Here is a 27,131-nt window from a genome sequence, read left to right on the forward strand (position 1 = left end):
GATCTGGCTGGACCTTATCCAGTATTACAGGGTCTCTGTTACATTGTAGACGTCACTTAGTTGGAGACTTCAGCAACAAGTAGAGAACAGGTAGTTTCAAGAGACTGAAGAATCAAAGTCCTTGTTTACCTTTCTCTCCAAATTGACTTAGAGCTTCATCAAAGATAATGTTCCGCAGGCAGTGGGTAATTACATTTAGTTAATTCTACACGATCCTTCAAAATGGCTGTTAAATGGGTCATTCTATATAGCTTTGTCTCTCTATTGGATCAGCATAAATTAGGGTCACAGCTAAAGTTCTCCTTCAAAAAGTTGCCACAGAGTTGCACATTTTATTGGAAAAGTTGGGAAGCTTAATGAGCTTTATTTTAAGTAAAGATGTGTGTTGAATTGAAATATTGACTGTTTTTAATATTAAAGTCTCAAAGCTGTGCTAAGTTCTGAAGATAAAAATGGCATTTTGAAAACTACTACTAAGTGACCTATAGAAAATGAAACCCTATAGTGGAGAGGACTATACTTTGATTTTTATAGTAAATCACTTGAAAAGCATTTTAAATGATTGCCTCATTGCAACCGTAAGTGATGAAAAAACAAAATATACTGTGGTTGATAAAATAAACATGATTGGGACTGCATGGTAGCATAGTAATGCTATTCCAGCACTAGCAACCCAGGTTCAATTTCTGTTGTTATCCGTAAGGGGTTTGTACGTTCTCCCTGTGATCACAGGCTGCACTGGTTTCCTCCCACATTCCAAAGATGTGTGGATCTGTAGATTAATTGGTCACATTGGTAATTGGGCAGTGTGGGTTCTTTGCAAGGGGAGAGTCGTTACTGTGCTGAATAAAATAATATTAAATACTCAGCAGGGTAGGCAGCACCTGTGGACTTTTTTTCCTCCTTGCAGCCTTAAGATCTTTTAAGATCATGAGCTTCACTATTATAAGCTCAATCTAAGCTACTGCAGGTTTCACAACCTGAATCCACACCCTAAATGCTAAGGGAGTCTAGCAATTTTTTTGGCCAGGCAGAGTTGAGCAGTGGAACTGAGAAACAGCTTCAATAGCAGGAGCCAAGAATTCTGCCTGTGTGCTGAAGCCTTGAACCTACTACAATATAAAGTGATAAATGCTGTGAGTTTCATGATAAGCAGCGTATTCACATCCTATTTTCACTTTATCAAAATTTAAATTACTATAATCCCATCAACTGCTGTTGTAACGGACTAAAATTGAGCCATATAGCTGGGAAATATAAAAGTCTTCATTCATACGGCAAGCCTCCAGGAGAATCCAAAAGAATCTCGCTCACCTGACACAAAGATAACAATAAACAATTAACTACACTTTCAAATTGCCATGATCATCTACTTCAGCATTTGGAACTTAAAGTAATTTTACAGATTACATATTTAGAATGGGAGTTCATCACAACTACCAGAACCCCTTTGAATATTCAATACAGGTGTCTGTTGCAGAAGCCTCAGTACAAACTTTTGACACCCAAAATATAAGGATAGTTCAATGAACATACATCTAACTAGCATGATAAATGACAAAGCAAATCTGTCCTGAACTGTGCCTTAAGTGGCAGGTATACACCTGTGTTAATAACAGGAACATTCATCTATTGTCTCCCTGATGTAGTTTCAATGGGGCAGAGAATGTCGAACACTCAATAATTGGTTTTACTAGCCATAAGGTATCAATTGTCAAATTCTGTGCAGGTTTTTATATCCTGAAAACTGGATCTCACTTTAGTTAATCCATATTATGCTGTCCATAATTTCATAACTCTAGAATGATCCCTAACACCTGAGTGCTGAAGCCTTGAACCTACAACCATGTGAAGGGATAATGCTGTCAGTTGCATGATGTACAACATCCTCAAACATGTCCTTGTTCGATCATACTAAATACCTATCAACTAGCTTAAATAATACTTAATGTTGGTGTTGTCCAACAGTGCAGGTAGAATTATAAATATTCTTATGCATTGCTAAAACTTTCCAAGCATGTTACTTGCCATCATAGTACCAGAGAAGGTTAGGAACTAGAATAACGCTAGAGAACTCCAGCTAAACAATGTGAACCCAATGCAGTATTACCTCAGCTGCAGCTCTTGCCTATTCTAGAAAATTCCTCTTTTTTTCAGCATCCAAATAAAGTTACAGGTAGCTTTTTAACTTGTCTCCATTTGATCGTTATTAGTTTCTAAACTGCTTATTTCAGATGTATCACTTTGTGATGTTTTTGTATTTTCTTCATATTGCCTCTCTACATAACTACTCATGGAAATACAAGTTAATTTTACATCCTTAGTCAGGCTAAACTATTCTTTAATTGGAAACTAAAGGACACCCAGCAACCCATCTTGTCCAAATATTTAGGTCAAGCTGATCAAGTACATACCATAACCTAATCCTATCAGAGTAGAATAATAACAGTAGGTAGTGTTATTTTCTATTTGGTTTCTAATTAAAGTAATATAAAGTTTACTGATGAAGAATTAGGAAGAAAATTTGCATTTGTATGCTACCTGTCCTGAATTTTATTGAATCGATGTCACTTTGAATACACACTGACAAAGTGCTGGAAGAACTCAGCAGGCCAGGCAGCATCTACGGAAAAGAGTAAATGTCAACATTTCAGGCTGAGACCCTTCATCAGGACTGGAAAGGAAGAGAAGGGGGGAGTGGATTAGGTGGGGAAGGAAGAAGGGCAAGGTGGTAGGTGATGGGTGTAACTGGGAGGGGGAGAGGGGTAAATTGAAGAGCTGGAAAGTTAATTGGTGAAAGAGATTTGTATACAGATATGTTGGCCAAAATAAACAGCAAGATAGACAAATGGCTAGTTATTCTGTACTGCAAAGCTTTCTGATTGCCATAATGAAGTATGAGCTTTGAATACAGTTGGAATCCAGAACACATAGACTCCATGCTGCCATGAGGAGACCTTTATTAAATCCTTTGGAAAGCAAGCAGTGCTGCATTGGAATAGTGAACATGAAATCTTCCATGAAAAGCCATTCCATTCCAAGAATTTTTTCCTGGCACTCTATTCAGCTACAGGTGGCTGAAAAATGACTGCATGCAGCATTTTCTACAGGGATATAATTAGGTGGGTCTTTACACATTTGTGTAAAGTTCATATTCTCAATGGCACAAACTAGCTACATTTTAATTTTTTCCAGATGTGTAGGTGCCAACTTGGGTAATATAGAACAAGAATATCAGTGATGGCTTGTTTTTGGCTGTTGATGTGCAGCAGGGATTCAATACTTGGCTGTGAAAAGGCTGTGACATATCCATTCCCCATGCATGCAGATTTAATTTATTGAGAATATTGTACTGAACTACATCTCGAGTCAATTTGTTTAAAAAGCATTCTGTTGAATCAGTAGCATAGATAGAAATTATATTGTATTTTCAATCACAGCCAAAGGAAATTCGTAATATAGTGATTTTGGCTGCTGAAAGAGATTGTTTTCAACTGAACTTGACATTGCAAATTATCTGAAGGTGTCAAGCCAACTTTGTGATGTCTTCAGAATGGTTATCTTAAATACTCTATAATGAAATACTTTTTTAAAGCAATTATTTAGTATACTTAATTCCATTCAAGACCAGTAAAAGGCTGTGGGCATGCAGATGGAGAATAAAACCAGAAAATGTTGGAAATACTCAGCAGGTCACTTATGTATTGTAACTCCAAAACATAACACTAATTGAAAGCAAAACATGGAGCTCGGAGATGTGTGTCTTAGGTTCATTTTTTATTTTAGCAAGACATGTGCTTATGGTGTGTTGGAGTGATGGCACATGCCATTCATGTACTTTTACATATAAACTATAATGAAATGTGAATACAATATTACTCAAATATTACATATACTACAGTCTTCCCTGCTTAGCTAAGCAACACACACACACAAAATGCTGGAGGAACTCAGCAGGCCAGGCAGTGTCTATGGGAAAAAGTACGGTTTCGGCCTGAAACGTCAACTATACTTTTTCCATAGACTCTACCTGGCCTGCTGAGTTCCTCAAGCATTTTGTGTGTGTTGCTTGGATTTCCAACATCTGCAGGTTTTCTCTTGTTTTACCCTGCTTAGCTGTATGGTTCAATGGTTCAATTTAATATCTGAGAATTTATATAGTATGCAACTTGATATCCTTAATTTTCACAGACATCCACAAAACAGGAAAAAACCCCAAAGAATGAATGACAGAAAGTGTTAGAACCATGAAGTACTTCCCCCTCCCATGCAGAAGCAGCAGCAAAAGCATTGATCTTCCCCCTGCCCCCTCCCCCCACTTGCTCCAGGAAAATCATTAATCCCACCACCCACCATGCAAGCAATAGCAAAGAGACTATGATCTAGAGTCCATAAAAAGATACTGTCCAATCCAACACTTCGACCTCTCAAACAGGCTCACTCTCTCACTTGCAAGGAAGAGAGAGAAAGGTATTGCTCCAGCAAGAAATGAAAGGGAGAACAACAACTCACTGTTTTGATGTTACAATCTGCAGCATTGCTTATTTGTGTTCCCATGACTTGAGGGCCGCCTTTTGACGATAGCGTGCACTGCTGTCTCAATGTTATAATTTCTTGTGACACTTCAGTCAGCAACATTGGTGAGGAATCGGGTCATCTACAAAGTAGTACCCTGAAGGTATATACCTTCCAAGCCACACCTGGAGAGCCTGAAATGCAGGCCACTTGCGAGTTCAAAGATCAGGAACCCACTGCCGTGAACGACAGTTTGAATACAGCTGCAGATCACAGATTCTGGGATCCAGCCACCTTGAAAAGGGAAAAAGAGACATTAAAAGAGAATACATTAAGCTGTTTCATGACCGAACTGGAAGAAGTCACCCAGGTCTGCAAAAACCTCTGCAGCCAACTCAATATAGAATGCATCTCAGCTTACATACTGTTTATGTACATAGTACTGTGTGAAAGTCTTAAGCAGCCTGGATTTTTCATATGGTTTCTGAGGGTATGGCCTTCATAGAGCCTTGATCTCGGCATCATTGAGGCTGTTAAGGATTACTGCGACCACTGGCATTGCCCATGGGTTCCATTCAACCTTGGAAAAAAAATCCCTTCAGCCTCCATGCAGTCTGGCTCACTGTCTACTTTATCATGGAACTGAATGGGCTTTGTAAAACTTGGGTGTGGCATTTTCATTTAGCATTATTTTACCATTGACTTGTTTAAGTTTTCAGTTACGTCCTTTAACACTGCTGTGGCATCACCCAGTACCTTTCAATTCATTCTATTTCAGGGTATGTGGCATGCAAATTGTTGATGGATCGCCAATCAAGTTGTTGTTTTAGCCACTCAGGATCCCACAATGCTGGGCTTCCTGTTTTTTTTTAACCACATACAAACCCAAAGTGGCTTATTAGTTGTTGTTTCAGTGTTTCAAATGTCATTCCCACAGGAATTACCTTTTCTCCAATACAAGTTCTTATTTCGATATCTGCAGGTTTCAGTTTACTATCTTTGAAATGACATTCAAACTCATTTTGTGGAATGACTGAAACAGCTGAGCTAGTGTCCAATTCCCTGTTAATTATTTTGCCATTCAGTACTGATGTAAGCCAGATTGCTTGTATATTAGTTTTCACATTGTAAATCTCAAAGCTACCCAGTCCCTTATCACTCTCATCAGTATCAGATTTTCATTAGCAACATGCATAATAGTGCTCTTTTTGAAACTGTAACTTGACTTCTTAGCTTTTTCTCTTCCCTGTGCAATCCATTTATTTTATCTGCTGGGCATGCTCTTTGTATTTGTCCTAATTTGCTGTATTTTCTGCAAGTTTTGCTTTTAAATCTGCATGGTCTAGTGTATGTGGGCCCCTGCCACAATGGTATCAGAATTTGTTTGGCCAGGTGGGTTTCTGTTCAGACAATGCAATTTTCACTTTCATTCCTGACCGCAACTCAATTGAGTCTGTCTGCTGTTTCCATTGATACAGCAATTTCAACTTCTCTTTTAAATGTGAGTTGTGCTTCAGTTAGGAACTGTTTTTGAATGCTTTGTTGTAAGATTCCATAAACTAAACTTATTTCTCGGTACATCATTAAGCCTGTCACTGAATTGGCAATGCTCAGACAATGTCTTCAGTTCAACCACGTACACTGAAATGGACTCAACTTCCTTTTGATTCTGCTTATGAAACCTGAATCATTCTGCAATCACTATTGTTTAGGTTCTAAATGTTCCTGCATTACTTTGACAATATCAGCAAAACTCATTTCAGCTGGTTTGGTTGCAATAGTCAAACTTCTAAGTGAACTGTATACCTTTCTAACTATTATGCTCAGTAAAACTGGCACTCGCTATTTTGTTGGTTTAAAATACTGTTCAATTTGCTCAGTGTACAATATTGCATTATCAAATGCATCTATCTTTCAAATGTATCCAGCCATTTCTGCTTTTTTATATGTAACCCCCTGGGTCGCCTCAGGCTCGCTCAGCTCGTTCTCATCTAGGGGGAGCAGCCTTCGGCCCCGCCAAACTAGGTAATCAGCTGGTGTGGATGCTGTGTGATGTCCCCGCCTCGCCAAATAACAGACAGTACACCATATGCGATTAAATGAGTACAATTTATAAAGGTTACTATAACTAAGTGATTAATAACAATACAGTATATATGAAGGAAAAGAAAATAAAGAAAAGGCGCCAAACTTATCAAAGTCCAAACCACTTCGTGCACAACCGTTGGAGCTCAATTACTGAAGTCTTCTGGCCACCATTCGATCCCCTCTGAACTCCTCGACTCGCAGCTTAGGACCACCCAAAGTGGTCAACCAAGCACATCTAGCTTTATCTCCTCTCCTCGGAGTACCTCCTGGCCTTGGACCCCCCCCCCCCCCCGGGGTCCGTTCCTCACCCAGCTTACAGCATCGCGTCCTCTCTCTCTCAACCCCTTGCGCCGATCTCCCCAAAAGCCCGCCAACAATAGCTTACAGACTCAGAAGAAAGAACAACATTAATCCCAATTGGTTTACAAAGGAATACAATTCTCGTTATCAGTAAATTTTAACCCAAACAAGCTTCCAGCACTCTCTCGCAACAAAGAAGCATTCCTGCTTTTAACAAAACAAAGAAGCCATTTTGATTACATACACAGTAACAAAGAAAAAAGAAGAAACCCCCTTTACATATATTATTATCATTATCATCATCTAGTACTCACAGTATATTAACCCATGAATTTTGGCTGATTCTGCTGTTTTTAAAACTCTACTGTCTCTCTACCCCTTCCAAGTGCTACACTGCTTTTTTTAAACTCTTAACATCTCACTGCACTTCAGTAGGTTCGTCTCAGTGTTGTTTAACACTTCCTTGTTGCCACTCCAAAACATAAAACTAATTGGAGGAAAAATAGCACACAGCCAGGCGGTATAGCTTTTAGTTTTGTTATTTACACCAGCAAGATGCACACTTATGATGTAGTAGTGTGATGGCGTATGCTATTCATGTACTTTTACATATAACCCAAAATGAACTATGTAAACAACAAAGAATGCTCAATCAAACAATATTTATAATATTACTCAAATATTACTGAAATATTAAATACATGTCCGATTCAAACAGCAAAAGAATTCGAACCTCTCACGTTGAAGGTATATGTGGAGTTTAGTTATGGTGTTGGCAGTTTCAATCAGCAGTATAAATCGACAGCTGTTGACTTTTCTCTAATGAATAGAATGTTATAAAAGAGTATTTCGTAAGCTGTGAATGAATTATATGGTTCTGAATTACTCAGATATGGTATAGCAAAGAAATTGATTCTTATAAGTTATGTCACTTTGCTTCATTATTTTAGAATAACATGTTCAATGAAATTTTTACTTAACTAGAGGAAAGTTAAAAGAAAGAGTTAAATTGCTCCAAAATAAAAATGAAAATGAGAAAAAAAATCTGGTGATCATTTAATACATTTAATTCTTGTTTCACTTCTTACCCTTTGTGCAATAGAGAGCTTGGTATTTATGATTTGACAATGTCCAGAAGAACCAAACTGTCATAATAGTAAATTTAAAATTGCTTTGTTATTTACCAAATGGCTGGTTGAGTAGATGTACTGTGTGCTACTGAGCTATTGCAGACCAGGAAGAGCACAACTTCGATCATTGCTGAATTAGCTGATTTGTGCTAAGGAGTCAGTGAGCTATACACTTGTTCCAGGTTTTGAAAGGCAAGGGAAATATCATTTGGTATCCCTGCTGAATTTATCAAAATTCATCATTCTTTGGAGAGTTGGAGAAAAATTGAGGTTACATCAAATTATAAGCAAATATATAAGTTTATACTTTATTTTCTGAATGAGTCACTTAGTGAAGTTGTGTGTGTGTGTGTGTGTGTGTAAAATTTCCATCCAGATTAAAATAGAATGAAATAAAAAATATTCATTTTTATTATGTTTCTAAATATCAGTTTCTTGTAGATAAATTTCAATTATTTTATAGCCTTTTATTTCATACCTCATCCCCATCCTTTAACTACTACACTTTATACTATCTATACTGTCCTTCTTTGGATCTCTACTCCCGTTTGTATTTTTTTCCAGGAATAGTCAAGTTCTCAAGATTATGATCTTTATGATTAACTTAATTTTGTATGTTCCAGGATGCTTTGAATTGGAAGCACAGCATAATATGTAACAATATGCAGAAGCCAAGGAGGCTTGGTTCAGGAAAGGTTTATACCTGAGTTCTTATGACTACTTTCAAATTAGACAGCAACTGTAGTAGTCATTGAACTTAAATTTGTGTGCTACTGTTTGCTTAATTGTACTCCTAGAAGCAGCAGCATTCCACATGGCATGCACTTGAATAGACTGTAAAAGCAGTAAAGGCAAGAATTAGAGGTACTGTGTGGAAGCTATTCCTAAAGTTACAAATGCTTGGAGAATTAGGATATTCAATGGGCTGAATGGCCTAATTTTGCTCCTATGTCTTATGTCCTATGATGGCAGGAGAATGCGGTTGAGAGGGATAATAAATCAGTCAAGATGGAATGGTGGAGCAGACTCAGTGGGCCGAATAGCTTGTCTTGTGGTTTTATGGAGTGTTCCTGGAATATTAAGGAACAGTCAGGCAAAGTAATGATTCTGAAAATTGAACATGTGTGGAATGACATTTGAAAACTGGTTGTAATCATTTTCAAACATTTGTGTCCGAAGTGCCACATGTTTAGCATAAATTTTTGTTAAGCTGCTGATTTGCTGCCTTCGGGGCTTAAAGAACCACTGACAAAGTAAGAAGCTGATTGTAAGATTGCAATGTAGACTAATACAAGACGTTAGGTATTACTCTAATTAAATATTAGATGTATTATGAATAAAATTGATACACAGACAAAAATATGATTGATTTTAGTGCTTGTTAGCTACTATACAATTTGAATTTTAAATTGCAACACACTTTTCTCTTGACTAAGTAAAAGGAGAATTACTGTAAGTACAGGTCACTAGGGAATGATCAGCATAAATTTGTGATCGTGAAATGGCAAGGAGTTTGAATTACTATTTTACTGTGGATTTCTCTGGCAAGACTAGCAGTGAAAATTGCAGTTGTGTGAGTCGTCATCTAAATGTATTGCATCCCCAGGGTCAACTAATTTATGGAGAATATAGCCGAGAGTACAGTGTCCATTTACAAAAGTTCAAAGAGAAAGGAAGAAAACCAGAGGATCCGTGAATCTTTAATGCCATTCCTGTTTGTAGGAAGAGAAATTAACCTGTTTCATGTAAATATAAGCCAGTTAGCCTGACAATGGTTGTGGGCAAGAACATTCTCTAAAATGTTAAATGATCTTGATGGGGGGAGGGGGGTGGTAGGGGAAGAGATGCCTTTAAAAAAAACTTGTTTAATAAATCTTGAATGGATTTAAATTAGAATTGACAAGATATGGTGGAAAGCCTTTGCTTACATGCCAGCCAGACAGATCCTTCTGTTTCATCGAAGGATGACTGCATATGATTATTAGCAGTATGTGGGAAATGAAGTTCTGAAGACCAGTGCTTTGATCAAGGTAAACTGTAGAATTCGAAGTACAGTGTCTAAATTAATGGATTTGATTGGTAGACAGACGGTGTATTTTGATAACAAAATTACATTAAGAAGTAAGCAGGCTTGTCGGATGAGCATATAACCAGCAAATAAATTAGTAATGGCAGAGTTGGATATTTCAACTTGACAGATTGCATATTCCTTAGAATATTGGAAATCAAATAGGGTTGAGGAGCAATCAGGGAACTAATGACTGACAGTTCCTTAATTTGTGCTGTGACTTTTAGGGCTGTACATACTGTATAAACCAAGTATTGATATTTATTTCTAGATGAAAAGCAAAAAAAAGAACAAGATAATGTTTAAGATGGTGCTGGTGAAGCACAGTGTTAACTTGTTGTAAACAGAACAAGAATTACTGTATTAATCACACTTTTACTTGAATATGATCACTGCAATCAATAACCTGTAGCTTTGCTTTTGGAGTTGAGTTGTTGAATCGCCTGTATAATCTGGCATTTTTATGGAGTGAACTGAAGACCCTAAGGTGCAGTATGATTGTGCAGGTGGTACTATCAAAGTTACAGGCTTTGGTTGCATTGATTTGAGGTAGCGGAATCCAGGCCTGAGAGTGGGGTATCAACCAATGTTTGGCCAATGCTGGAGTGGACTTGGAGGCGATTCGATGTGGCAGAATGGAGGCGATGCACAGGGGAGCAATGGAGCCCAGGCCCAAGCTCGAACTTTGAAAGATCCGAGGTTTGATCAGTTCGAGTGTTGGGTGGAATTGGAAAGGTCAGTTATGGGCCGAATTGAGATGGCGGCACCTGGGCCCAAGAGTATATCAAAGTGACAGGGCCCGGGTCTGAGAGCAAGGAATGACCTGAGGTTTGGATGATTTAAGAGCTGGGCCAAATTGTAAAGGTCATGGTGTCAGGGTTGGAGTTGGACAGGCTGGTTCAGCTCAGTGCTCCGTGAGATTCAGTCATCTCTGTGCTGAACTGAGGCTATGGCCTGCAACTAATGGGCTCCTGAATCAGCTGCAGTGGTGACTGGCTTTGTGGCTGTGGACTCACTTTCATGGACTTCAGTTCAGAGTATTATTTGCTTACTTTTATTGTTTACACAAGTGTATACTTTTTCTGCACATTGGGTGTTTAACTATCTTTTTTTTAATGGATTCTATTTGGTTTCTTTTGTTTTGTGGCTGCCCGTAAAGAGATGAATCTCAAGGTTGTACATAGTATAACAAACACAAGAAAATCTGCAGATCTCTTGAAATCCAAAGCAATACATACAAAGTGCTGAAGGAACTCAGCAGGCCAGGTAGCATCTGTGGAAAAGAATAAACAGCTGAGGTTTCAGGCCAAAACCCTTCATCGGGACAGGTGAAGCATCTTGGCCCAAAATGGCAACTCTTTTCCATAGATGCTGCCTCACCTGCTGAGGTTCTACAGTATTATGTGTGTTGCTTTATATATATATATATAGTGTATATATTTTGATAAATGTACTTTGAAATTTGGAAGTAGTTCAAAAGAGATTTACTAATTTCTGGGATGAGAAAGTTATCCTGTCAAGAGCCTAAACAAATTGAGCCTACACTCTGTGGAGTTTAGAACAATGAAGAATGATTTTGTTGGGATGTACAAGATCCTAAGTGACCATGAGTGGGTAGCTATTGACCTGTTCTTACTCAATGAAGATTCTTATAAAAGCGAACATGACTACAAGATGAGGGACTGATCATTTAAAGTAGAAGTGCACATTAATGTATTTTCACATAGGGAGCAAGGTTTTAGAATTCTATGCTCCAGATGGCTGTGTGGGCTATTAGAAAAATTTAAGGTGGAGGTAAATCAATTTATGAAAAATTGGAGAATTTAAGGGCTTTTGGGGACTGGCACAGAAGAATTGTAGAGGTCAGAGTAGATTAGCCTGATTGAAAGGTTGGGTAGTTTTGAGATACCAGGTGGCCTATTCTTTCTTCTATTTTCCAGTATGTTGTGTTGAGTCTGTTGATTAGTGCACCAGAGGAAGGAATGAAGATTCAGGATGGTGTACCACACAACGAGGCTGCTTTATCCTGAATAATATCAAACTGCTTGAATGTTGTTGGAATTGTACTTGCCTAGACAAAGAAGGTATTACAGTTTTACATTTGCCTAGAAATATTCTGGGAATTGAGCTGTGTCTATCACTAATGAATATCTAGCCCATGACTTCTGTAATATTTATGTGACTAGTCCAGTTGATTTTCTGTCACAAGTGACTTCCAAGAATTATGCAAAGGAATTTGCTCACTGACCATCAAGATGAATGATTAGACTTTTGTTGGTGATGGTCATTGTCTGGCATTTAAATAATTTGCTTCTCTCACTCCTACCTAAGTGTTATGTTGGTCATTATTTGTGAGATGGTCTACAATAAATGGGCATAGTTATTAGGTAGTTTAAAAAAAATGAAGAGAAGGAGGGTGATATATCGGGGAAGAGAGAAGAAGCAGTGAGAAGGAAATAGACATAATACAAAGTGGTAAGAGAGGATGGGAGAATGATTGTATTGAGCAAAAACTGGCATAGAGCCATTAGGGGTGAGCGTCTCCCTGCGTGAAGTGACTTTGTGGATTACAGCTTTAGTCAGAGAACATGGAGTAAGGCAAAATTAACTACAGAAATTTATAAGAGCATTCTTTGGAATGATCAGCACTATCGCGTGTGGAAATCCTGTAAACAGAATTGTTAAAGTGGAAATGAATGTTGAATTGGAAATATGGGGCAATTGCAGGCCCAGCTTGGGATAAGCTTGGTTGGAATGACTGAGTTAGGCAGAGGGATCGGTTTCCATTTCATATTGCTCACAATAGGATGTAGTCAAAAACAGCATTATTTTCCTGGGGGATAATGCTTCAAACATAAAATCTAAAATGTTGATGCATTATTTACTATTTTCATGAGAAAAATTGCAAACCCTCCTTTAAGATTCTTGACATTAAAGTAAGTTCCAATGTATAACAGCATAGGTGTGAGCACAGGTGCATCTTAAGTATCTCAATTCCATTCAGGGTGTCACGGTAGCATAGCGATCAGCAAGATGCTCTTACGGCTCGGAGCATTGAAGTTCAGTTCCAGCGTCTCCAGTAAGGAAATCTGTATGCTCCTTCCTGTCTGTGCATGTGTTTTCTCCCACAGTCTAAAGACTTACCAGTTTAGTAGGTTAATTGGTCATTTTAAATTGTCCTGTGATTAGCTAGGGTTGCTGGGCGTCACAGCTTGGTGAGACAGAAGGGCCTCTTCCACGCTGTATCTCCAAATGAATAATTCTCAGTTAAACTATAACATTGCTCTTATACACTAGCACAGACTTCAGTCTTCCCTCATGGTATCTGCAAAGCAAGTATAACTTTGTAAAATATAGTTTAAAAATCAAATATTTTTCTACCTTCTCAACAGATAATATAAGTGGTATTATTTTTAGGGCTGATCAATCAGTTACCACCACCCTCACCAGAAAATAAAGCAAGTCATAGTGGAAAGCACTGTTTGTATCAAATGCAAATCTTTGGGGACAGACTGACTCCATGCTGCTCCCAATGCTAGTTCAAGTTTTCCAGCCCACTTGCACAAAAGTTTGATGTTTTATGCTTCATTGTTCCTTTACTGTAAGTTCTTTACTTTTTTTTAAACATCACTTTTTTCAATTCTGCCATTAAGTAGTAAATTTGTGTATTTTTTAATTTTAACATTTCTAATTTTTCATTTAACAGCGACAAAAATTTGCACAATTAACTGTACTTTGAAATGATATTTGGAATTTTAAAGGAAAATGTCACTTGAAATAGCTAATATTTTATTGACTGCATAGATTTTTTAACCATTTAATATTAAGATAAGGAATTTTAAAAAATTGAATTTATGATAAGTTGTTCCTAGTATGTAGTTCTCAAATCTCAAAACATAGGTAAACAATAAGATCAATTATTTTAATATTGCAGGGTGCTATTGTGCTGGTGTTATGGTATGGTGCAAAGCTCGTGTATGACGGAAGACATGGGAAATCTGGAATTTCTTTTGGGACTTTAGCATGTAAGTGACAGAAGGTGAACTCTTCACAATGAATTCATGCATGTAGATTACCTGAAATAGTTGTACTGTTGTAATTGGCTCCAGAATAAATCAATCAACACATTGCAGTGCTCCTGAACAGAAGGAAGTGTTGTTGATGAGTGAAATGCTTTATCCTAACATATTGTTCCATTAACAGATGAGGGGAGCTCTTTAGTTTACAATAAATTATTTCTAATTGAGATTTTGTTTTCTCTGTTTAATAGTTCACATACCTATTAAATGAAATATATACTTAAATTATATTAATGAGTAGGTTTTCTTATTGCTTATTTGCCTCAGTTAACAGTTATTGTGGAAAGTATAGCCTAAGTTCGGACTTGTTTGATTTCATAACTTTGTGGCTGTTGCTTTAATGATGATTTATCATGATTAAATGTAAAGAGGATGTTTGGCTCAGCTATTTAGTTGATTTTTATCTGAATTATTGAAGAGGAGTCATTAATAAAATAGCTTAAGATGGTTGTGTCGATCACTGAAGGGCCCCAGGCTGACATCATTAACCTCTGGCAATCACAACCATTCCTTTTATGTATGATTTCAACCTGTGGAGATTCTCAATGACTTCACTATCAATCCTTGATGACAAACTTAATAATTGTTGCCTTGAGCATCATTCTCTCTTGTGCAATTTAACTCATTGATGCATGCTCTTTGGAGGTATAAACAATGTCTCCTTCAGCAACTGTATAAGAGCTATTTGCAACAACTATCAGAAATGTTTGTTTTCTTTTACATACTCTGCCACTCAGCAAAGTATTTCCATTCAGAGAATTTGCAATAAACATCTTTTTTTTTTTCTCTTAGCCTTATGCACTTTGTTGATGTAGCTGTAAAAAATGCTTCTGAAGCATTTGGACCCCTATGATGCAATTTTTTAAAATCATAAATCTAGTCTTCAGATCACATTGACATACAAATCCCTTGAAATACTAACCCAGCATCTTTATGGTCGTGCAAATCATTCCCTTTAATTAAGTTGATGTGAATCTTCCCATTTTAAAAATGTAATTGTTTTGAAAAGTTGAGTATGGTGTAACCAGAAATGCTGCCATTATGGGAAATGCTGAGACTTAATGGATCAGCATTTCTAACTTCTATTACTAATCTATTACTTTGCCTATTACTCACCTCCCCCAATTTTTCCCTTGCTCATGTGAGCAAGGTTATCTGACACTAGAACAATTGATATGTGAACAGACCTGGATTCTGTTATAACCTACCCAGCATTAAAGCTGATCTGGAATTAAGGTACCAATCAAATATGATCCCCACCTAGACCATAGTGCAAAAACTTGCAGGCGATTTTCACTAAAATGCGTCTCAACTGTTACTAGATCCATAATCTTTGCAAGTTTATCTGTTCAAAATGATCCTGTGTTCCTGTATTGAATTAAGTGTTGAAGTCCATTCTGGTCACTAGCACACAAGTTCATGTAACTAGTCAGGGTAAATTTAGATATATGATGTGGCAGTTCCATGGCACAACTTAATTAAAAATAAATAGCTTTTCATTTGCTGTCATTGTTGGAATAGTACAAGCAAGTGAAGAAGTAGGTGGTAGCAGCTGACTCCTGCTAGACCCCCTCCCATTCAGTAAAAACTCCACCAATGGAACCTGCAGGGAGCAAGCACTGCTAAGAGCTTCAGTTCCCATTGTAATCATTATCTTGCACATTTTTTTTAGAGTTTAACTTTAATTCAGAATATGATAGCAACATTACTACTTGCTGAGGATGTTGTGCAAGATTTCTTGGTGTTGACAGATATGAAACAGATTTGGGAAAACCTTCAAGTCATTTATTGTTTTGGTCCTTCTCCAGTTTTAATGGGAAAAACTTTTATCCCAGTTTCAGAATATTTGAAAGCTTGTAGCGTACTTTTTAGTAATGACTTCATTTCCTTTTCCTAATGCTGAATTGTGCGCTCCAATTCTTACCTTTTTCAAAATAAGAAATAGTTCTGTCAGTATGTAATGTCTAATAGTAACCTACAAATGTGGCAAGTTGATAGTGAACTAAAAAGAATGATTTTGTTTACAAAAGATAACTTTAAGGATCCTCTTTTAATTTTGCATACTTCATGACTTTTCTGAATTAGCTTTTATGGTCTACTCGATGAATGTTGCTATGGCATTTGGAATGTTGGCATCTCTTTATGGTGATTTCATGCAAGCTGTTGGAGCCTCTATTCGTATCTTTGAGCTGTTGGACCGTAAGCCAAAAATCCCCTGTGTGGGTGGAAGTCGCCTTGATTCTCTGGAAGGCAGTAAGCAGATCTTTAATTCTCTAAGTTAGTTCTTTGATTGCTTTGATAAGGATCTTTTTCATTTACAAATTAGGGTTTAGACCAATTAAAGTAAAATCTGTGAGCAAAGTAGAAATTAACCATAGATTGAAATTGTTCCTGTACCTTGACATTCTACTGCATTGTCCAATTTCAAGCCACAATAACCAGAATTAGAAATAAAAATAATTTGTAGATAGTGGACATCCAAAGTAGTGAAATATTCTGGTGCCATTTGTAAGATGAATATAACTTATTTACTTGCAGGAATTTGGTGCCCCTGCTCATTTTGTTAAATGAGGGAAGAAATAATTTGTTGCATTTGAGAACGATGTTTATACAGACTCATTTTTCTGGACTTCACAATTCTTAACACCTAAAAAACTGATCAGTGGTGAAATATTGAAAACTTGAATTTGTGCAAATATCCAAGATTAATTTTAAAAATAACTATTTTTGTTTCCAAAAAACAGGACTCGAGTTCCAGAAGGTCAGTTTCACATATCCTACCAGACAAGCTTTTCAGGTTTTAAAGGTCAGTATTTTGTTTTGTAATAACTTCTCAAATTTACAGCTTCCTACTTTTAATGGAGTCTATTCAGAATTGCCCATCAATCCACTTTCAGCAATCAGATGATCACTTGTGCCTTGTAAGGAGGCTGTGCACCTTCATTTTATTTAAACTGCTGGATGTGCTTAGGGGAATGAGGCTGAATGAAGAAAGCATCAAGAGGAATACATTTAGGGTCCAACAATCATAGTATTGTGAAGTTTTGGGTAACTGTGCAGAAGGCTTTGGACCACTCCAAGGTAAAAATACAAGTGCAATTTCAGTGGATGACATCATTTCTGGCCAAGGCAAATTGAAATCAAAGATTGGCAGGGAAAACTCTAATTGAATGGTGGGAGGTCTTTAATGTGGAAAGAGTTCATCTACAGTCATGGTACATTACCCCGAGGGAGAATGATGGGAAATTAAAGTTGATTGGGGAAAGTTCAGAGGGGGGGTGAAATAGGAAGTAAGAGAGGTAAATGTGATAAATTGGTTTATTATTGCCACATGTGCTGAGGTACAGTGGAAAAACTTGCTTTGCAAGATCATCATGCATTGTTGTAATGAATTGATCTGCATTGAGATGGTGGATGGTAAAACAGCAACAGAATATAAAATAAAGTGTTACAGTAATGAGAAAATGCAGTGCAGCTAGAAGTAAGGTGCTAGGTCACAATGAATTAGATAGTGAGGCTGAATACATCTTACCATACTAGGGAAAACTTTCAGTAGTCCTATAACAGTGGGATAGAAGCTATCCTTAATCCTGGTAGCACATGGTTTCAGGCACCAGGATTGATGGGGGCTGGGGGGGGCGGGTGCAGTGTGAGAAGAGAGAACGCTTGGGTGTGTGGCATCTTGGATTATGCTGGCTGCTTTACTCAAACAGTAGGAAGTGTAGACGGAGTTTGTGGCATGTTGGCTAGTTTCTGTGCTGTGTCCACAGCTCTCTGTAGTTTCTTGGGGTCATGGGCCAAGCATATACCTTTCTGTACCAAGCTGTGGTGCATCCAGATAGGATGCTTTCTATGGTGCAACAGTAAAAATTGGTGAGAGTCAGAGGGGGTGATGCTAAATTTATTTTGTTGCCTGAGAAAATAGAGACACTGATGAGCATTAGTGGCTGTAGCTTCAATGTGGTTAGGCCAGGACAAGCTTGAGATGTTCACTCCTGGGAGCCTGAAACTTAACATTCTTGACTGTACGAGAAATGACTGATAGCAAACATCAAAGTGAATATTGAAATATTGTATAAGTTCACAAAAATCAAAAGGTTGGAAGATGAGAGAAGGGACTGATTAGAACTAACGAAACAAATCTACTCAAGGAAGCAGAGGTACTGAATAGACGTCACATAGTTAAAATGTGGATGTTGGAAGTCCAAGAGGATGTATCCTTGGTTGCTGAGGGAGAAAGTGGCCATAATCCTGAGAATTGTAAAATTGCTGATTTTAATCCCTGTTCAGAAAAGAATGAAGACTTTTAACCCATCAATATTGATGGGGAAAATCTTAGAAATAATGATTAAGGACAGAACTGGCAAGCATGTGGATTAATCAGTAAAACATGGCTAAAGGGGTGGATTATAGGATTGTCGTCAAGACTGAAGTCGGTGGGATAAAAGGAACAGCATCTGCTTGGATCCAATAATCTTAGTGATAGGAAACAGTGATAGTCAAAGGTTGCTTCTGAACTGAAGGAAAATGTACATGACTTGAACTTGATCATTCAGAGCAGAACTCCCAAGTTTTTAAAAACACAAAATAAAATACAAGAAAAAACCCTGAGGAGGATAATGGAGATGAAGGCAGACTGATGGGTTTTCACCTGGCAGATGAGTGCCAGGAAAATACAAAATGTTACCTTTTGGCAGGAGGAATTAGGAAAAATGTTATAAAGTACAATGTATAGTTTTAAATCTCTCCAAGATTGGATAGGACTGAGGATGTGTATTCCCATTATCACATTTAACGAGACTTTAAGGCATTCATCAGGCCACATTTGGAGTAATTGTGAGCAGTTCAGGGCCCCTTACCTCAGAAAGGATGTGCTGCATTGGAGTGTGTCCAGAGGATGTTCACAAGAATGATCCTGGGAATGAAAGGGCTTACTGGAAGTGAATAAAAAGTGGGGAAAGCCAGGTTAGCTGGATTGCCTTGATGTGACAGACAAAATGTTGTCTTTATCTGCTATAACCTTTGTGATTTCTACTGAATTAAAATATTGGGGCTATTCTGTTTCTTCTGTTTAGGGACATTTGCACATTGTTACAGGCATATAATATAAACACATACTATGTTAAGAGTTTTTGCTTTCATCAAAAGCAATGAAATCCAGATTTATTTATTCTTTGGTCTAGATTTAACTGAGAGATGCAAAGTCTCTGAATATGGATTTGTGTTTATTGCACTTACGCCACTATCATTGATATTAGTGTTGGACAGTCTACACTGGTACACCACTCTGAGTTCATTAATATAGCAGTTGAGTTTTTCCAGCAGTCCAGCAGTTTTCGTCATAACCATCTTAGGGTAGTCTACATACTATTGAATTATTTGATCATTTCAACTCAGGCCCTAAAGTTCTGTTGTTAGAAAACTCCTGTCTGACTGCTCTGGTGCAAGGCAGATGTGCTGCATAAGTAAAAGAAACAATTACCATTTCTATTACTACACTTCTCTCCACCCCATCCAATAACACAGCATTTACACATAACTTGTTTAAGGATGTTCTAATGGAGAGTGGTTAAATAATTGTGTCTTATAATTTGTCACAATACGTATGAGTTATATGTGTGGTTCTGCTGAATCTGAAAGCTTTGCAGTGTTAGTATCTGACTAATATAACTAAATCTTTTTGTCACCAATGTTATTCTTAATGTCTCTGTGATGACTGGAAACATCCTCTTTGTAGGAAATGACATTTGAAATTGAACCGGGTAACATGGTTGCACTGGTTGGTCCATCGGGTGGAGGAAAATCAACAATAGTCAACCTGATTGAGCGATTCTATGACCCAGACGCTGGAAGAATATTACTTGGTATGATATTTATGTACTTTTTCTTGGCAGAAGACCAGATTACTCAATTGTATGCATCTTTTTGCCACAAATGTTTAAATTGACAAGCTGAATCTAATTAGCATTTTATGGCAAACCAATGGAAGGAACTAAATATTCTCCATGATTGAATATTCTTGCAAAAGATCTGCTAATAATGGAGGATTAATCACTGGTTATACTGAAAGCCAAGTTCTACAGAGCTAATGTTTCTCTGCCAATGGTACCTGTTTACCTGAGAATTTCCAACATTTTTGTTTTCTAAAATATAGTTATACTGTTTGTTGTACTATGCTGATTTTTCTTTCAAGTATGGAGAAAGCTGTATTAAACAACAGAAAATGTAAAGATCGTGATCCTAGAGGATCCGCAACAATAGATGTTCAAAGTTAGAGAATTCTGCCAAAACTTGATTTATCAGAAAATATTGCAATAATCACAGTCTGGACGACCAATGTTTGCTTTTATGGTGAAATATAGACCAGCATTCCCTACCACATGCAGTTTGCCATTAGAGGTCCACTGTATTTTGGAGCTGGTTTTCAATAATTTTAAATGTGAGGTCATGAACTTTTGATCTACAAAGGAAAGAACAAAGTATTTTCAAAATTGAAAAGCTGGAAGCAGTGGAGTGTCTTGAGAACCTATAAGCAGAGAATACTAAAATATCTGGAACATCAGTTTTTTGAACAAAAGTAGAAAGGATTCTGGCATTTACATCTTGAGGGTTGGAATTTAGTGTTTTGATAATTGTGCTCCAAATATGAAACAGAGGGAAGTTCTGACCATTACATGTAAGCAAAGAGATGCTAACTTTGGAAGAATTAGATTCAGATTTGCCAGAAAGACGCCTGGATTCTGAGAGCTAAATTATGTGAAGATGGGGACAGAAATAAGAATTTTCTACCCTGGAACTGAAAAGGTTGATGGGTGGTGTGATTGAAATTCCCAGTTGCTCTGATTGTGAGAAACCACTTCAACTCAAAAGGAAATCTTGGGTTCTGCAGAGGGTCGCAGAAATCTCAAATCCTGTTCTGCAAATGTTAGCAGATGCTAGGTTAAATGTTAACTTTGAACCTGATTTTTATGAACCAAATGTAATTAGGACTTTAGGGTAAAAGCAATATGTATATGGAGTTAGATCAAAATAAAGACATTAGCTCAATGAATGCTGGGGGCATATTGGAGTGGCTGAAATGTCAGCTACTGCCCTGATGCGTTGTGCACTGAATTAATCCCCATGATATGGGTGCACTATTTAATATTGTAGCTCCAAGAAGTTTAGTTCAATTAAATTTATAATGAGACACTCATTTTAGCTTAAGCTAGAAGAGGCTTTGTTATTTAAGATGTCTTTCTTCCAACAATTTGTTTTTGTATTGTATTACATTCCTTACAAAAGAGTCTTGTTCACTTGTCTTGTGACGGGTATCCTTTTTCAAAACTATTGTTCATTTACTCTAAATACAGTGTGGTGTGTCACTAAACCAGCTAAATGAATTCAGTGTGATAATTGGGAGACTATAGTACCAGCATTTGACGGAGAGACCTGGAAAATAAATCCAAGCCATTTTGTTTATAAGTTTGCATTGCTTTGCGTAGTGCTTATCTTTTCTGCATAGTGGCTGTCATTCTTTGCATTGTGCAAATCTGGAGAGTACGTTCACTGGTTTCTCTCTTCCATCCACTCACACATGATCTCACTTAAAATTAAGGAACTAAGAGTTGAGAATACAAATCTAACATAACAATGACTACATTGAAAACTTGAAGTTTGTGCCTACTTGATGTACTGTGCTCCAGAGCCACTTTTGACCTTGCAAATGTAACCTTACTTTTCCTTAGTCTAACAACCCAACCTTCAGAGTTACTGTGCTATTTATTCAATGTTTATCAATATCTTGTGTCACCATGGTAGCTTTGTTATAAGCTGGAAAACGTAGGATTTTTCACATTCTGGAATGACTATTAAAACAATCTGCAGCCTCTACTTTCCCCAGTTTCCTTTAATGAATTTCTATTTTTTTAAAGAAAGCATTTTCACACTTTGTGTGAGAACATTTGTCTACATGCCACTAGTAGATTTCAACACATCTGCATTCTTGCTCAAATTCCAAATTAAGAATGTGCTCTCTACAAGTGACTTTCAAGTGTAGGGAGAAGAAAGATAGAAGGATGACAGTTTTCTACAATTTAGTTGCTTCACTTAATCATATCTTGTATCTCTTCCAGTCACCACAGGATAAGATGTTTGGAGTGTGTAATTATGCAATAATAACATATGGCAGTTGAGAGAATATGTAAACTATTGGCTTTGGGATAAAATTTAAGTCACTTATTCTTTTATTATTCCTGCTTTCCTAACTTTGCAGATATTTTCTGTCATTCAACTATTAAGATTTTTTTAGAATAAATATTAAAGCAACACACACAAAATGACACTCAGCAGGTCAGGAAGCATCTGTGGAAATGAACAAACAGTCGATTTTTAGGGCTGACACTTTTGTTCAGGACCATGGATGCTGCCTGGCTTGCTGAGCTGAGTTCCTCCAACATTTTGTGTATGTTGCTTTAGATTTCCAGCATCTGCAGAAAATTTTAAGAGTAGAGCACCTCTTTTTATTTTAAAGACTTTTATTTCTACTCGCAGTTATCTGCAAACTAAATAAAATCTTTGGAATTACTTTGCATCAGATCATATTACAGTAAGAATAGAATCAAGGTTATTATCACTAGCGTATGTCATGAAATTTGTAGTTTTGCGGCAGCAGTATGGTGCAATATATACAACGTTACTATAAATTATGAATAAGAAATACATAAAAATAAATAGTGAAAAAAGAGCAAAATAGTGAGATAGTGTTCATAGTTTCATGTCCAGAAATCTGATGGCAGAGGGAAAGAATCTGGACCATAAGACATAAGAGCAAATTAGGTCATTCGGCCCATTGAGTCAGTTCTGCTGTTTGATAATGGCTGATTTATTTCCACTTTTAAATCCATTCTCCTACCTCCTCCCCAGAGCCTTTCATGCCCTTACCCTTCAAGGCACCCTGCTTTAAATATCTCCAGTGACTTGTCTCCATAGCAATCTGTGGCAGTGAATTCCAGATTCACCACCTTTTAGCTGAAGAAATTCTTCCTCATCTCTGTTGTAAAGGGACGTCCTTCTGTTCTGAGGTTGTGCCTTCTGGCCCTAGATGCTATGTTTTATAACTTTAGAAACTAATCGAAGGAAAAACATGGGAGCCAGGACTCGTTTTCTCTTCTTCATTTTACTTCAGTGAGTATTACACATATGACATGGTAGTGTAATAACATATGTCATTCAGGTACTTGCACATACAGCCCGTAATGAATTATGTAAACAACAAAGAATACTTAATCAAAGAAAATATTTGCAATGTTATTCAAACATTACTGAAATATTAGTGCAGTACACTCCTTCCTTTCCTGCTTAGTTGTAAACTCCAGCTCAATATAGAATGCACGGCTTATATGCATATGTAGTGTACACACAGTATACCATATAATATAACTATTATATAGATATCCATATAACTATTATTTAGATATCCGCAGTATAATATATTTTAAATTGTCCCAAATTCATTGCTGTGAAGGACTTTTTGCTCTTGTGGGATAATGTCTTTACTGACGGAGATTTGGGGGGCTGGGGGTGGGACACTGCTTGGCAGGAGAATCGAGGCTGTGAAGCAGTCTCAGGTTCTGGGGTCTCTTGACATTAGGATTCTGACAGCTCTGGCCACCTTTCTTCATCAACAATTGACTCCTCTTTCCTCAGCTTCTTAATGAAATATAGCTGCTGGCAGGCCTTCTTCAATCTGTTGGACTTAAGATAGATCCTCTGAGATGTTGATGCCCCCCTTTCCACTGCTGACCCTTTGATGGGGACTTGTGTATGTTCTCCCAACTTACCTTTCCAATGCCTTACCAATGTGGAATGCAAGATTATTGCTGTGACACCACTCAATCAACCAATCTATCTCCTTCCTCTATGCCTCCTCATCACCATTTGGGATTCTGCCAACAAATCTTGTCATCAGTGAATCTATAAATGATGTTTGAGCTGTGCTTAGCTGCAGAGTTATAAGTGTAGAGAGAGTAGGGCAGTGGGCTAAACACGCAGCCTTGAGCTGTGCCTATGTTGATTGTCAATAACTGTAGTCTCCCGATGAGGAAGTCAAGGATCAAGTTGCAGAGGGGCTTACAAAAGCTCAAGTTTTGAAGTTTGTTGATTAGTGCTGAGGGAATGATGGTATAGAACATTGATATCATATGAATCATATCATAGGCTAATATTAATGAAGTTCTCGTGTGTATTGTGGCTTAAGCTAGATTCAAAACACAATATAAATAAGCAAAATAGTTTATATGCATTGATTGTATGTCCTTAAAGTGATATTAGCATGTACATAAGATGATTGACAGGAAATAATCAAGTACTGGTGGAGTTAGTGGGTGGAGGTGTTGATGAGCCTTACTGCATAAAGAGTTTTTCAATTTTAATGTGTGTCTTTCAACAACTAGTCTATTTTCAATTAGATCTTAAGTACTAAGTGAAATATTATCCTCTGGTTTCAGTTACTTTAGTGGGCTTCCCACTAAAGCCAGTTAATCACCGCTGTACTGTAGATATAATTAGGATACATTTCTGTTTGATTCTGTTGTACCAATTCTTCATAATGTGTCCCCAGAGTCGATGTAATCTGCTGAAAAAGGTCACAACATTTTGAGCAGAAATTCTTTTCAGCCTAGCTAGTGTTTCTGTAATCATTTGCACTAGTTTAATTGGCTTAATGCTAAAAGTTGGGTCTTGCCCACAGGATCTGTTCATTACCAATGGGAGTTAAAGCTGATTGCACTCTTCTTCTTGTCAGTTGCTTTTGAACATTTGAGCTGATTGTCTTGGAGCCAACACTTCAAGAGCATTTGAAAGTTTTCCAGTTTATTAAATGAGTTCTGTACCCCAAAATACCTGTCTGTATTTTTAAAATCAAGTCATCCAAGCATAGTGGATTGACATTGATTAAAAGTGTTTATTCTGTGTGGCAACCATATGTATTCAATCTGTTTCAAGATATCACTTAAGTATTTTGAGGAATATTTGTAAAGCTAACTTTTAAAATTGCTCTGCACAATTGTACTGGTTTGTCTGCTGCTGTGCTGATGAGTTTCAGCAAGAACCTAAGAAGAAACACTTTTGAACAAGCATAATTTTGGATACAATTTACTTCAGTCAAAACAATTGGAAAAAGTATTTAGTAGATTAACAGCAGCTAATGGAGAAAGCAAACAGGGTGAATGTCCGATCAGAAACAAGAGAAAATCTGCAGATGTTGGAAGTCCAAGCACAAAATGCTGGAGGAACTCAGCAGGCCAGGCAGCATCTATGGAAAAGAGTACAGTCGACATTTCGGGCTGAAACCCTCCAGCTGGACTGGAGAAAAATTGCTGAGGAGTAGATTTTAAAAGTGGGGGAGGGGGCGAGAGAAACACAAAGTGATAGGTGAAACTTTGAGGGGGAGGGATGAAGTAACAAGCTAGGAAGTTGATTGGTAAAAAAGACAGAAGGCCATGGAAGAAAGAAAAAGGGGGTGGGGGGAAGCACCACAGGGTGGGGATGGGTGGGCAAGGAAATAAGGTAAGAGAGGGAAAAGGGGTTGGGAAATGGTGGAGATGGGGTGGGGGACATTACTGGAAGTTTGAGAAATCGATGTTCATGCCATCAGGTTGGAGGCTACCCAAACGGAATATAACGTGTTGTTCCTCCAACCTCATTGCGGCGGTAGAGGAGGCCATGGACTGGCGTGTGGGAATGAGAAGTGGAATTAAAATGGGTGGCCACTGGGAGATTCCACTTTTTCTGGTGGGTGGAGCATTGGTGCTCAGCGAGGCAGTCTCCCAATCTACGTCAGGTCTCACCGATATACAGGAGGCCATACTGGGAGCACCAAACACAGTATATAACCCTAACAGACTTTCTGGTGAAGTGTCGCCTCACCTGGAAGGTCTGTTTAAGGCCTTAAATAGTAGTGATGGAGGAGGTGTACCACTTGCAAGGATAAGTGCCAGCAGGGAGATCAGTGGGGAAGGACAAATAGACAAGGGAGCTGCGTAGAGAGCAGTCCCTGCGGAAAGCAGAAAGTGGTCCCACCCTGTTACTTGTTTTAAAAAAAACACCATCTCTTTTTCTCATTTCCTCCACTCTGCTGCATCTGCTTTCAGGGTGAGGCTTTATATTCTAGAACAAAGGAGATGTCCTCCTTTTTCAAAGAAAGGGGCTTCCCTTCTTCCATCATCAACGCTTCCCTCGACCGCATCTCTTTTCACGCATGTCTGCTCTTACCCCATTCTCCCACCACCCTACCAGTGATAGGGTTCCTCTTGTTCTCACCTACCACTACACCAGCCTCTGTGTCCAGCACATAATTCTCTGAAACTTCTGCCACCTCTAACAGGATTCCACCACCAAGCACATATTTCCCTCCCCTACCCTCCCCCCAGCTTTCTGCTTTCCGCGGGGATTGCTCCCTACGTGACTCCCTTGTTCATTGATCCCTCCCCACTGATCTCCCTCCTGACATGTACCCTCGCAAGCAGATCAAGTGCTATACCTGCCTCTGTACATCCTCTGTCACTATCATTCAGGGCCCTGAACAGTCCTTCCAGGTGAGGCAACACTTCGCCTGTGAGTCTGTTGAGGTTATGTACTGTGTTCGGTGCTCCCGGTATGACCTCCTGTATATCGTTGAGACCCGATGTAGATTGGGAGACTGCTTCGCCAAGCTCTTACACTCATCTGCCAGAAAAGGCTGGATCTCGCAGTGGTCACCCATTTTAATTCCACTTCCCATTCCCATTCCGATATGTCCATCCATGGCCTCCTCCACTGTCATGATGAGGGCCACGCTTAGATTGGAGGAACAACACCTTATATTACATTTGGGTAGCCTCCAAACTGATGGCATAAACTTGATTTCTCAGACTTACAGTTGTGCCCCCACCATCCTCCCATCACCATTTCCCATCTGCTTTTCCCTCTCTT

At 38.0% G+C, this 27,131-nt stretch overlaps 1 protein-coding gene across 2 annotated transcripts in view; it reads left to right on the top strand.

Moving 5' to 3' along the window:
* The window catches only part of LOC140738424 (ABC transporter B family member 1-like), a 146,485-nt gene that overhangs the window by 58,063 nt on the left and 61,291 nt on the right, over window positions 1–27,131 (top strand). For both annotated transcript variants that reach the window (XM_073065695.1, XM_073065696.1), the window contains exons 12-15: window positions 14,036–14,126; window positions 16,266–16,433; window positions 16,925–16,986; window positions 19,918–20,044. In XM_073065695.1, the coding sequence (XP_072921796.1) occupies window positions 14,036–14,126; window positions 16,266–16,433; window positions 16,925–16,986; window positions 19,918–20,044 (448 nt within the window). The remainder of the gene's footprint in view (window positions 1–14,035; window positions 14,127–16,265; window positions 16,434–16,924; window positions 16,987–19,917; window positions 20,045–27,131) is intronic.

The sequence above is a fragment of the Hemitrygon akajei genome, chromosome 14 (genome assembly GCF_048418815.1).
Source record: "Hemitrygon akajei chromosome 14, sHemAka1.3, whole genome shotgun sequence".
In the NCBI taxonomy this organism is placed as follows: Eukaryota; Metazoa; Chordata; class Chondrichthyes; order Myliobatiformes; family Dasyatidae; genus Hemitrygon; species Hemitrygon akajei.